Here is an 11749-nt window from a genome sequence, read left to right as displayed (position 1 = left end):
AAATCTATATTATTTTTACAAACAAGATTTGTAAAAAGAAAATTAATATAAATTTTCAAATTTAATATATAAATTAAAACTAAACTTATAAAAATTATTTAACCTTTACAAAACCAAAAACTTGCATTCTAGTGGCGCTAAAACGGTCATATTTTAAAACAAAGAATACAATAAAATAATGAATCATAAAAATTTTTATTCAAAGGAAAGCTGACGATTTTTTAAAATAAAATCATATCTTCTAAAGGTTAAATGTATTTTTTAATGGCTCAATTTTTCGATTATTGTTTATATATTATTCACATCCAAAAAAAATATAGATAGATGTTTTATATTCTATGTTAAATATACAATGGAAATCATCATTTTAAAAATAAACTTCAATCATAATACGCGAAAAAATTAATTTAATGTTATTTATTTGAAATGAAATTCCTAATTAGACGATCATATCTTATCAACTCATGGTACAGCGGTAATTAACTCGATAAACCGCAAGCTCTCGTGGGTGGACGTTGCGGTCAGTTTGTAGATTAATCGCTGGCGATGGGAAATGCCTGCGTAGAAGGAAACGGGATGGACCTAGGGTGAGGTGGCTACACGACTGAATTGTTTTCACAAATTTATTTGCGTCCTGTGTATCGAGCTACACAAATTACGTAGTAAATTATTGGTCTGTAGTTGTTTTTGGATTCCTTCCTGCCACACGATTCCTCGCGTGCACGCAATAATTGCGAGATCCGATAATATAATTGCGAGCACGAATCTTTTTCTCTTTCTGCGACCCCGCAATTTCATCGTTAACAAATATACCCGCCCATTGTGCACTTTGCGTATCGCGTTTAAAGGCCTCTCGCTCAATATTTTTTACAGTCCAACTTTCCAAAGGTAAAAAAAAAAAACATAATTCTTCCTATTCTTCAATTCCTGTTTCGCAAAACAAGATATCATAAATATATTAGAAACTTTTACACATACAAAATAAAAAAATCATATCTAATTTCTACTTTATCTATTTTAATGTCTTACTAAAGTAAAGTTTAATGTCTTATTAAAATTTAATTATTATTTTAACATCAGCTTTTTAAAAGATTTATTTATAAAACATATAATATATTTTAAAAAGTAATTATATACAAAAAAATTTAATAAATTGAAAGAATAGAAAATTATAAAATTTTAAGAATATAATATATTGCACATATAGTGTATGACAACACAACAGTGTGAACAATTTTTCCGTTACTTTAGCAACTCATCATAGATAGCTATTTAGAATTTAAAAATTTCTATCTCAGCTGTTCCATTAAATATATATTAAGACCTTTAATCGAATATGTGAAGCACACAACCGACAATCTTGCAGCACATTATACACATTCGTATACATCCTTAAATAAACGGACCGTGTGTATTGAGCATCCATCTAAAAAGTCTAAAAACATTACAGTAAGGCAAATAGCAGTCATACATAAACAAGAACGAGGAATAGATACTATCGACTACGTAATACAATTAACTAATGCAACATCCGCTTTGGGTAATTTCCGGACCGGGGAGTCATCGTCTTGTGCTCTGCATTTTTTTTCTCTCAATCATCATCTTTTACGCTTCGTCGCGGTTTATAGGAGTTGCGTCGTTTACGCGGAAAAAGTGCCCTTTCTGCTACCGATCATTGATTCTGCGATTACCCGCAGAAAATTAACAAAGTCGCAAATAAAAAACATTTATATACATTTTTTATAAAATAAGAGATTATAGAAATAAGTAAAAGGAAATTACATGTCTGTTCCTTTGAATAAAAATCTAATTCATGTGAATCTATATAAAATTTTGTAGAATCTTTTAATTTAACAATCTTTTACAGGAGAAATTTATATCTGTTATTAATGTTAATATGTCAAATAACCTTTTATTAAATTTAATTAAATTTAATTTTAAAAAATTATTCGTATTAGGAAACAATTATTACACAACGTATTATTATTGTCAAATAACTTTTGTTGAAAATTCAACAAAAGTGCGGGATAATCAAAAATCGATGACCGGATAATTTTGTAATGTCGTTTCGTTGTACGAAACGAATTTCAATATGGTTTGGCAACTTTATTCCTCTAGGTAACAAGTTTAACATTGACTCCTTAATGGCGGAAAAGCTGTACAAGCATACGACAATCGACAGGAACAAGCATCGTCTTTGTTAACGGTATTTCAATTTTTTACCAAATTTGGCACAGGACTTGGCTGTCGCGTTTATTTGGCTACGATCTTCGTAGAATACTCGATGTCTCTCGATGTCTTCTCCTAATTTCTTTCACAACCAATCGCTGTTAATTTCCGACATGAGATTGCTTCCTCAGATTAAATTTATCGCTACATAAAAATAAATTAATAAAATGAATACTCTAAGAATTTTATTTTCTTTCTTCTTATTTTTTGGATATAAAACATTCAAATGCATTGTGCTACTTGTTTATCAAAATCAAAACTAATAAACGATCTTTTAATATCTATTCATTCTTTTTCTTCTTGTTTGTTAAGTCTTAAATAATGATCTTGAAAAAATATTCTTATTTAATTATCTGTACTCGAAAAGAAGCAATCTCATCCAACAATAGGTCCTGAACGAATAAAAAATAGTCAACAGATTTATTTCCCGAAATTTCAATTTCAATTTCGCGGAATATATTAGATGTGGGAAAAAGTTCGTGGCGTTTTTCCCGTTAGATGTAACTTTTTTTCCACACCTAATATTACTATTTGCTCATTTCAATTCTCCCTTTTTTACACAGACGGCTCCTTTATTCTTCCTAGACATCGGAAACGGCTAATCTACTTTATTACCCGGATGACAAAACATCTCAAAATTAATATTTCCGTGTATGCGATGTGGATCGAAAGATCATATTTATAAATTCCAGGGGTTCACCATATTATGTACAATAGATCGAGTTCGCAAAATCCCATTTGAAAGTTCTCCGGCAAAGCGATTTACAGATCTGCTTCTCGTGCGTGTGCTCGCATTTACTAGACGCATGTATCAGAATGCTTTCGCCTTTTAACGAGTCGTTAGTAATGACACGTGTCGGTCGATACATTTCTATTTACGGTCAAACTTATCTCGCGTACGTTCTCACGTTGACGTAAATATTCGTCGCACGTGAAGTTGAGTCGTGTTTTCGAATCCGAATACGCGAAAGATATACTGCTTGCCCCATCCCGTGTTTTCACAATTTTTTCGAGAGGAATAATTAGAAGAGAATAAACAAGTTCCCAATTCGATCGCGTTCGATCATTATCTCGCCTCGTTGCCTGTGCGAGTACAATAACGTATTCAACGTAGTCAATAGATAATAGAAATATAACAATAATGGTAATGTCCAGTAAAAGATCGAAACTTAAAGTAATACCGAAATACCGTTTGTATATCCCATCAGTATAATTAATTATTAAACAATATACCGATATAGAAAACAACGTTTAAGGGATTATCTTTCTTCTTTCTTTCTCTCTTTACATTCTTATAAATATAGCTAATTAATATAACAGCACTTCTCTTAGATTCCATATTGAACTCGAAGAAGAACGATCGCGTTTACAAACGTTGCTTTTTTTCTTTTTTCCAAAGTTAGCAAAAATCATAAAAACGATCTCCTCACTGCACCGTACATATCATATAAACCGCATTTCTCATGTTTTCTTTTTTTTCCTTAAAGATAACATTCTTTTCTTTATTTTACGGAAACAAAGATTTGCGCAATAAAGAATTAAACGCGATCGTGCTTCTGAGAGCACGCATTCGCGATCCTATTATCACAGTCAACCTCCATCCTCTCTCATCTCCCATTATAATCGCAAATGTAATAACATTTTTTTTCTTTAAACATTCCTCGTTCCGAAAAATACAATTATTATGGAATTTATTCGAATATTGCCCGTTTCTATGCGTACCAATATAAATTGACTTTAATCTCGGTTTAATTTACTTTTTATCTCTCTTCAGTTCTGAGAAAAAGCTAAAGATAAATTAAACCGAGATTAAAGTTAAACTATATCAATAGAAATGAACATAAATGAAATATTTCGCGAGCATTTTCGCGTGCGAGCCGTTCGTCTCGAAAATGCGGCAAGTGTTAAGCTTCGAAACGTCACAAACTTAATTCATTTATGCCGGAATTAATTATTTCTCTACCTGTAATTTAATCAAATCAATATATGGCAAGAAACTTCAATATACACAATTTTTTGATTAATACAATTTACAAAAATTCGCTCAACTAAAAATAATTAAAAAAAAATAACTTTCCTTTTTGTATAAAAACAAAAATTTTTCAAATAAATAATTACAAAACATTACAAACATTTAATCATAAATAACATCACGTCTAATCCTTTAATTAAGTTTAATGCTTTATATCAAATAAATTATTAATAAGCAAATAAATTATTAACAATTAAAGTAAGTCAATTAAGCATAAATGAATTAAGTAAGACACAACAAATCGATGCCCTTATATGTTTCAAGATTCTCAAAATTTTGACAAACTTTCAAAATTGAGTCACTTTCGATACAAACGAGTCGCATGATCAAATCCAGAAGATATATGCCGTCATTTACTTCCAGAATCAATCATATAATAGGAATAGTCACGCACAAGAGAATTCTCTCTCTCTCTCTCTCTCTCTCTCTCTCTCTCTCTCTCTCTTCTCTTCTCTTTCTTCCTTTCTCTTGTATTTCCAGGTCCATCCGAGTTGCGCAATTTAACTCTTTCAGTACCAAACAAAATGTTTAAGGGACATTAGCACGTATTAATTTCACGTATTAATTCACGTATTAATTCAATGCAATTTTACAGCCGGCGTTCATCATATATTTCACTTAATTTTAACTGTCATTAAGTAAACACCCTCTTACGCTCGTTGCAAGATACAAATATGCAAACATTAATATTTAGGCAAGAGTCTCTTCATTCTTTTCAACTCTCATTTAAATTTGTCAAAAACCCCTTTTCTATTTGTAATATAGTATAGTTTAGTTTTATGCTACAGTCTGTAAAGACATCGAGAATCATTTAAATGTCACATTAAAATTATTAGCAAATAACTACAAAGTCACATTTTTCTTCGATTAGCAAAGTTATTGAGAAATTGAAAACTTTACTAATTGAAGAATCTATTTTGCATAACAGAGAAAACTCCACATATATTCTTTTAAGTTTAATAAAACTTCAAACTTTAAAGAAATCATATTTCTTCAACATTCAGATCTGTATTTTTGCTTAACATAGAACGTCACGAATTGTCTCCATATAACATTTCATCATAATTTTATTTAGTGACGGCGGAGAAAATTAAATCCTACAGTCTCATTGAGACTCATGAGACATCGAGAACGTGACGGGAATTAACATGGGACGCACCGTAGAATAATTTTATTAAATTTTTATATCATTATTAAATGCAGATTTAAGGCAGGTACTGAAAGAGCTAATGGCGAATAAGGAAAGCGAATTCTATTATATTTCGGTAAACACTTCATCCATGAAGTATTATCGCTCGGCGCGTGTATTACGCGCTACATCAAGATAATCCAATTGTGATGCTATATAATAGAGTGTTGATCTTGTTAATATATTGTTAATATATATATCAGCTGTGAGTAGTGCCCGACTAGCTCGAAATACATAATTAACGAACAAGTAATCGCGCGAAATATGCATTGTTAATCTAGCTGTATGTATAGATACTTTATATGTATATATAACTGTAGATATATACTATATGTATATATACATATACCATTTTTTATTCATTCTATTTCTTTTGTCGTACCCCAGGGTTTAGGTACACGCGTGACTAGTTTAAAAAGAAAAAAGAAAGCAAAAACCCTTTCGCTCGCCATTTTACTTACCTTCGTATCTTCGCTTTCTTCGTATGCATATATTGTTTATATATGTATGCCTGAGGTATATTTATCCATATGTGTATGTTTCCGTTAAAACAACATATAATCCGCAAATACGGCTCACGCGGGCGCTCGAGGTTCTTTAAAATTCGCTCGAGAAAGATACGCGCTCAGGATGAGCTCGAGAGCTCTCGTTTTACGAGACAGCTGCCTCTCTAAACTTCCACGGAAGTCTAGGTTCTAAAACGACAATAATTCCTATTCGGAGAGATGATCGCGCGATGATCTACGCATAGAAATGATCATCGACGAGTAGCGCAGCAACGACGAAGACAATGACAACGATAGGCGACAGCGTCGCTGTTCACGAGGTAATGCTACGTGCGCCAGTAGGGCGACGGGGCTTCGTGTCATTTTTTGGCTGAATTAAATCGAGTCCTATCGTCGAGGGCTAACTCGGTGCATCTTCCGGTTCCACCACGCCACCGGCCGATCCTGTCTGGCTACCACCTCGGCTCATCGTTACAAACTGCTGCGATAGCGTCTGCAGACTCTGCCGCACCTATAAACAAATATATTCTCTCGTATCACAAGTACATATGACACAGTTAATTACTTAGACTATGCGATTAAATAATTTCATCAATCATACACTTGATCTACTTCGATTATCTGTGATTTCAATTTATCGCGATAAAATTCGAACACCTGGCGCGATACATAATTATATACTACTTAACAAAAATTACTCATACATTTATCTATCTTGTAAAGATATACAAAAATATAAAAATAAATATACATTTCTAACTTGTGTAGTTATATTTTAGAATAATAAAAAAAATATTTTATTTAAATCAATTTAATTAATTTATTTCAATTATCATTTAATTTAGAACTAAAAAATTATTTTAAATATCGAGATCAAATATCATCACATATACACACATTTGTAATTATGTAATTATTTTTTTTTAAATCTTATATCTTTAATTCAATGTAATAAATCTTATTTATTTTAATAATTATTTAATGTGCACGCATTAAATTAGAAAATATAATTTATTTGCTAAAATCAAAAACTTTATTATAATAATGTCATTATTTAAATTTGCACTTTATCCTGATAATATAATCTAAAATTTATAATGTAATCAGTAATAAGTAAGATAATTTACCTTCACTATTTGATCTAGATTCGTATTAAGATAGTGCAACAATCGATCTTGCGTGAAACGTTCCGGTGAGACGAGGGGATGGTTTAAATAAGCGGTGTGCAGCCTGTCAATACGCATCATCATTAGAGCCGCCGATACGTAAAGAACTGCCAAGAGAGCTACCAGTATCGTTATCACCATGCCAGGTTTCAATCCATTGGCAAATAAAGATCTCAGCCTGTCGGATTTGCTCGGTGTCAGCGTCTTTGTTAATACTGCTGTCTCCAGTCTGAAAAGAAAGATAAAAATAGCAAGATAAAAATAAATGAAATAAATGACAATTGCGAAAACGAATCCAATGTGTCATATTTCACAAAGCTATGAACTAATTGTGAGAATAGACTCGATAAGATTATCTAAATCTTTTTTGTTGTTACAAGAAAGCAAATAAAATTATACTTTATTTTATATCTCGCATGATTTAATCTCATTTTTGTTAAATTTTTAATTATTTCATCTAAATTAATTCAGCTAAAATTAATTCGCGTAAAAATAATTTCACCGATTGATTAATTAAACTAATCAATTTTTTTTTATTTATATGTTTCTTTTTTTAAGGATGTATACAGTCTGTGCCAAAAATTGGAAATTTTGGAATTGAAAATTTATACTTTCCGTGTAAAAATAAATGTTATATACTTATGAAATGATCAATAATGTTAATATTTATATTATGATATAATTTAAAATAAATTTAACAATACAATTTTAAAGTTAAAATGAAACTTTTCTTATATTTTACTTTATTTTTTAACATGTCTACTTTTTATTGAAATAATTTTTTGTCCAGACTCTAAATTGTCGCTAAACTCTTTATATACTTTTAAATACAATATAGAAAAATGTATAATTTAATTTTAAAAATTTGTTAGAAAATATGTGCAATACATTCTTAATTATACGGATACGAAATAGAAAGACTACCTGGGGGGTGCCAAATTTGGCGCATTGAGGATCTCAGGAGCACCGTCGGGATCGGTGGTGCAGACGATTGGTTGCGTGATATCAGTACCACTCTCGGATACACTCGAATCATCGTCGACGTCGTCTGGCGCGAGACGCTTCGTGTCGGTGTCAATCTCTGGCAACACATCTACCGTTGTTTGCGGCTCCATCGCCGCGTCCCAAACCTGCTTCATCAATTTGTAGGTAGAATCGCGTGAGAGCAGTGAGCAGAAAACGTGGCGTTCCTCTTCAGTAGCCACTGCCACCGCATTTGGTATGATTTTCGCCGTCTTCTCCTTGCTGATCTTCAACACCGACACCGTTGGTATCAGCAGCTTCGTCACGTAGCCAAACACATTGCTGTAGAATGCGAAGTAGTTGGGCGTGATGTATAGGTGACCCTGTAGCAGGATGTCGCCTACCAGCGCGCAGCTGTAGTAATTCAGTACACGCTCATCCTCGGCCACCTGATAGCGAAATTTCGACGACTATCCATTAGGTCGGTACTGCTCTTTCACTGAAGCGGTGAAATGCAAATAGAATCTTTCCTCTAAAAGATTCTATTACTTTGTCCATTCGCGTGAATTTTTGTAAAATACTACTCGAAAAGAATGATTTTATTAAAATGAATTAAAAGTTTAGATAGACACAAATTTAAAAATAATTATGTAGAACGCTTAAACTGCTAAAATGTCACAATTTTTTGTATTACCTACTCATCATGAATTTTTTACAAATTATTATCAGATCTATATATCTAACTTAATTTTTAGATGCTACAGCAAAATTCTTTTCCTATAACTGATAAAATCGAATTTGTGTCGATTTATGGATAGAACAATGCAAAATAGTAAAAATTAATTCTTCTCGTGGTATAACGTTTTTCTTCACTACTTTTTTAGCCGGCCAAACCGGACCACTAGTGCCTAATTGTGTTTTTGGATTCTAAAAAATCTGAAAAGTTCTGGCACACTCTTTCAACATTCAAAAATACGATTTTACAGTGAATAATCCGAAACGTTTTTCACTTTTATTGTAAGTGTCCGAATCAAGATTTCATTTTCTAGCATTCAAATTACTTTTTAAGAACTTTATTCATTTGTCATACTCGGGACAGCTCATTTCAAGCATGTACTTGTATTGTTGCTTATATAGATACAGAATGCATGACATTTTCGCTCTGACAGACGCTCTGTTTCAAGTTGATACACGATCCTTGTTTATAAAAGATCCATTAAACGTTAATCAAGAAGCTCTCTCTATTGCGCCAAACTCGCATTCATTAATAATTTCACTTGTGTGTGTGAGACGCAAGCTATTGTGCATTCGTCAATCGACATAAACGCAAAACTATTAATATATAATAATTAATATAATTAATTAAGCTATTGCTATAATAATTAATATAATGTGATATAATGTATATCCCAATATATTTTAATAATTTGTGCATTTAATAATTTATCCTTTTATCAAACACCTGGGACTTTTGTCTCTGTGAAGTTCACCAACAGATGAGGGGAAGTATTTTTATACTGCACGTAGAGGCGTGCATTGACGTATGCGTTTATATCCTACGTCCGGAGAAGTTAAAACACTATCTACGTCGGATGAAGATTAAATAACTATCGCAACATGATAATGGATCCGAATTAAACAAGTTGTGTTATTGAAAGAACAACATCTGCAGGGCGTTCTCGTACTATCTTCTCGTACTATCTCGTATTAATACTCTGTCGTAAACCTTAAGAAAATTTATGTACCACTTAAAGGTATCTGTACCTGACTGAAGTGCCTATGGAACTTCTTCTGTCTCGCGCTGCTGGTAGTCGGCGACGACCTCGAGGTTCTGCTAACCTTTGCTGGAGTTTGCACGCCGCCAGCTGCCATCGATGGAGTACTCCTACTCAGTGGCTTTGAAAGGTGACTGAAAAAAGAAAAATAAATAAAAATATATAAGGGAATTTTTACCGATAGATATTAAATATTACGCGAGAATGTATTTAACTTTTAAGTACGAAAAAAATTCGTCATCCGATCGTATGATTAAAATCGAAAATATTCTAAACTAAAAAAATTAAGTATTTGTTTAAAATATAAAATAATTATTGAGACAAAAATTACATTAAGAATTAGATAATAATATTGTAATAATATATTGTAATAATATTGTAATAATATTGTAATAATATTATAATAATATTGTAACTATAATAGTAGTTGTAAAAAATAATATAATTAGAATATTGTTATAATAATAAAGATAAAATTTACGTACGTAACAATAATTTTAATTACAAACGTAATTTTTAGAATAGTAATTATAATCCAGACATATTTCTCTGACATATCTATATTATACATATTATGAAATAAAATTGTATGTACAGATCAACTTATTCATGCGTGAAATTTTCACGAAAAAAATTAATTAAAACATTTCCCTTTTTACGCTATTGCGTTTAATTTCATTACATTAAAAATGCCTTACGTCCTCAAAAATATATTATAAATATACTGATGTTTTGCTTACGAATCTAAATTTAATATGTTATTGTATCTAAATTTAATAAATTCGAATGATATATAATTAGAAATTATTCTCTACAATTATTTTCTAGTTGAAAGAAAAAGATATCGAAAAGTCCGAAAAGTCATTGATCTTTTTAGAGGTCAGGATAGTAACACTATGTGTGTGAAAGTTATCTTTTTTTATACATTATATCAAAACATGGACCGATGATGTTGTTTAACATGTTACATAACACCGTTTTTGTGTATCATCACTACATTCGTATAAAACGCAGAATGTTTGAGATTAAAAAAAAATCTTTACTAGACAATAATTAAATTATTGTCTTAATAATAATTTGTGACGATAATTATTTGTGACAAACCTTGCGAGATTTAAAACTTCATTTTTTAATGAATCTGTAATTAACTTTATTTTCAATTTAATTTGACGCTTAAAAAATTATCAAGACATTTAGTCTAGAGAATAGAATTATAAATTAAAAACTATAAATTAAAAATAAAGTTATAAAGGAAAATTTCGATTTAGATTTTCGAGGAAACAAAATCACACACACAATCTTCTTATTATTATATTATATCTTATCCTCTATTAAAGCTTAAAAATAATATTGTATTACTCTTCTACGTCTTATCTTAAACTATATTACAAATAAATAAGCAAACAAAAATAATCATTGCTAACATGTTGGAGTTGATTTGTTCGGAGATTGTCCTGTTTCTTTTTCCTGTAATGGAAATACTCCACAAATCGTTGCCACACTCCACTCGTGTCCCCATCGTCGAATTTTTTATTGCACTTCGTTTTTCGCGTTTTAAAAATTCAAACAATCTCATGCGCATGCTCTTTTATTGACACAGTTTGCAGTTCGAACCACAATTTCGCGTTGAAATGGTGATAGTGACAAAACTTACGTATCGTTGAAAAATACGAAAGCCTTCACCTTTGAAAATTGCAACACAAACTGGATAGATAAAATATTTATTTTATTTTAATTACTCCATCTAAATTATTTTTAAACACGAACGAGATTAGCTTTTATTCAAATTATTGTTTCTTTCAAGTATTGAAGAGAATGTAACAAAATTTATAAGTCAAATTACTACATCGAAATCTACATTTTTTGTTAAAAAGTAGATTTAAAATTTT

The 11749-nt window shown here is 30.9% G+C and overlaps 1 protein-coding gene across 3 annotated transcripts in view; it reads right to left on the bottom strand.

Moving 5' to 3' along the window:
* Positions 1-5249: 5249 nt before the first annotated feature.
* LOC108690762 (uncharacterized membrane protein C20F10.07-like) overlaps positions 5250-11749 on the bottom strand; it is a 69348-nt gene continuing 62848 nt past the window's right edge. For 2 of the 3 annotated variants that reach the window (XM_018198225.1, XM_018198241.1), the window contains 4 exons: positions 9850-9994; positions 8047-8555; positions 7084-7351; positions 5250-6467 (listed from right to left, as the gene is read on the bottom strand). In XM_018198225.1, coding sequence (XP_018053714.1) covers positions 6357-6467; positions 7084-7351; positions 8047-8555; positions 9850-9994 — 1033 coding nt within the window. In that variant the 3' untranslated portion in view covers positions 5250-6356. The remainder of the gene's footprint in view (positions 6468-7083; positions 7352-8046; positions 8556-9849; positions 9995-11749) is intronic. The other variant, XM_018198234.1, reaches the window with a different exon arrangement.

The sequence above is a fragment of the Atta colombica genome, unplaced genomic scaffold (genome assembly GCF_001594045.1).
Source record: "Atta colombica isolate Treedump-2 unplaced genomic scaffold, Acol1.0 scaffold105, whole genome shotgun sequence".
Classification (NCBI taxonomy): domain Eukaryota; kingdom Metazoa; phylum Arthropoda; class Insecta; order Hymenoptera; family Formicidae; genus Atta; species Atta colombica.
The sequence above is the reverse complement of the archived record's forward strand: the minus strand, read 5'-3'. Positions and strand labels throughout refer to the sequence as shown.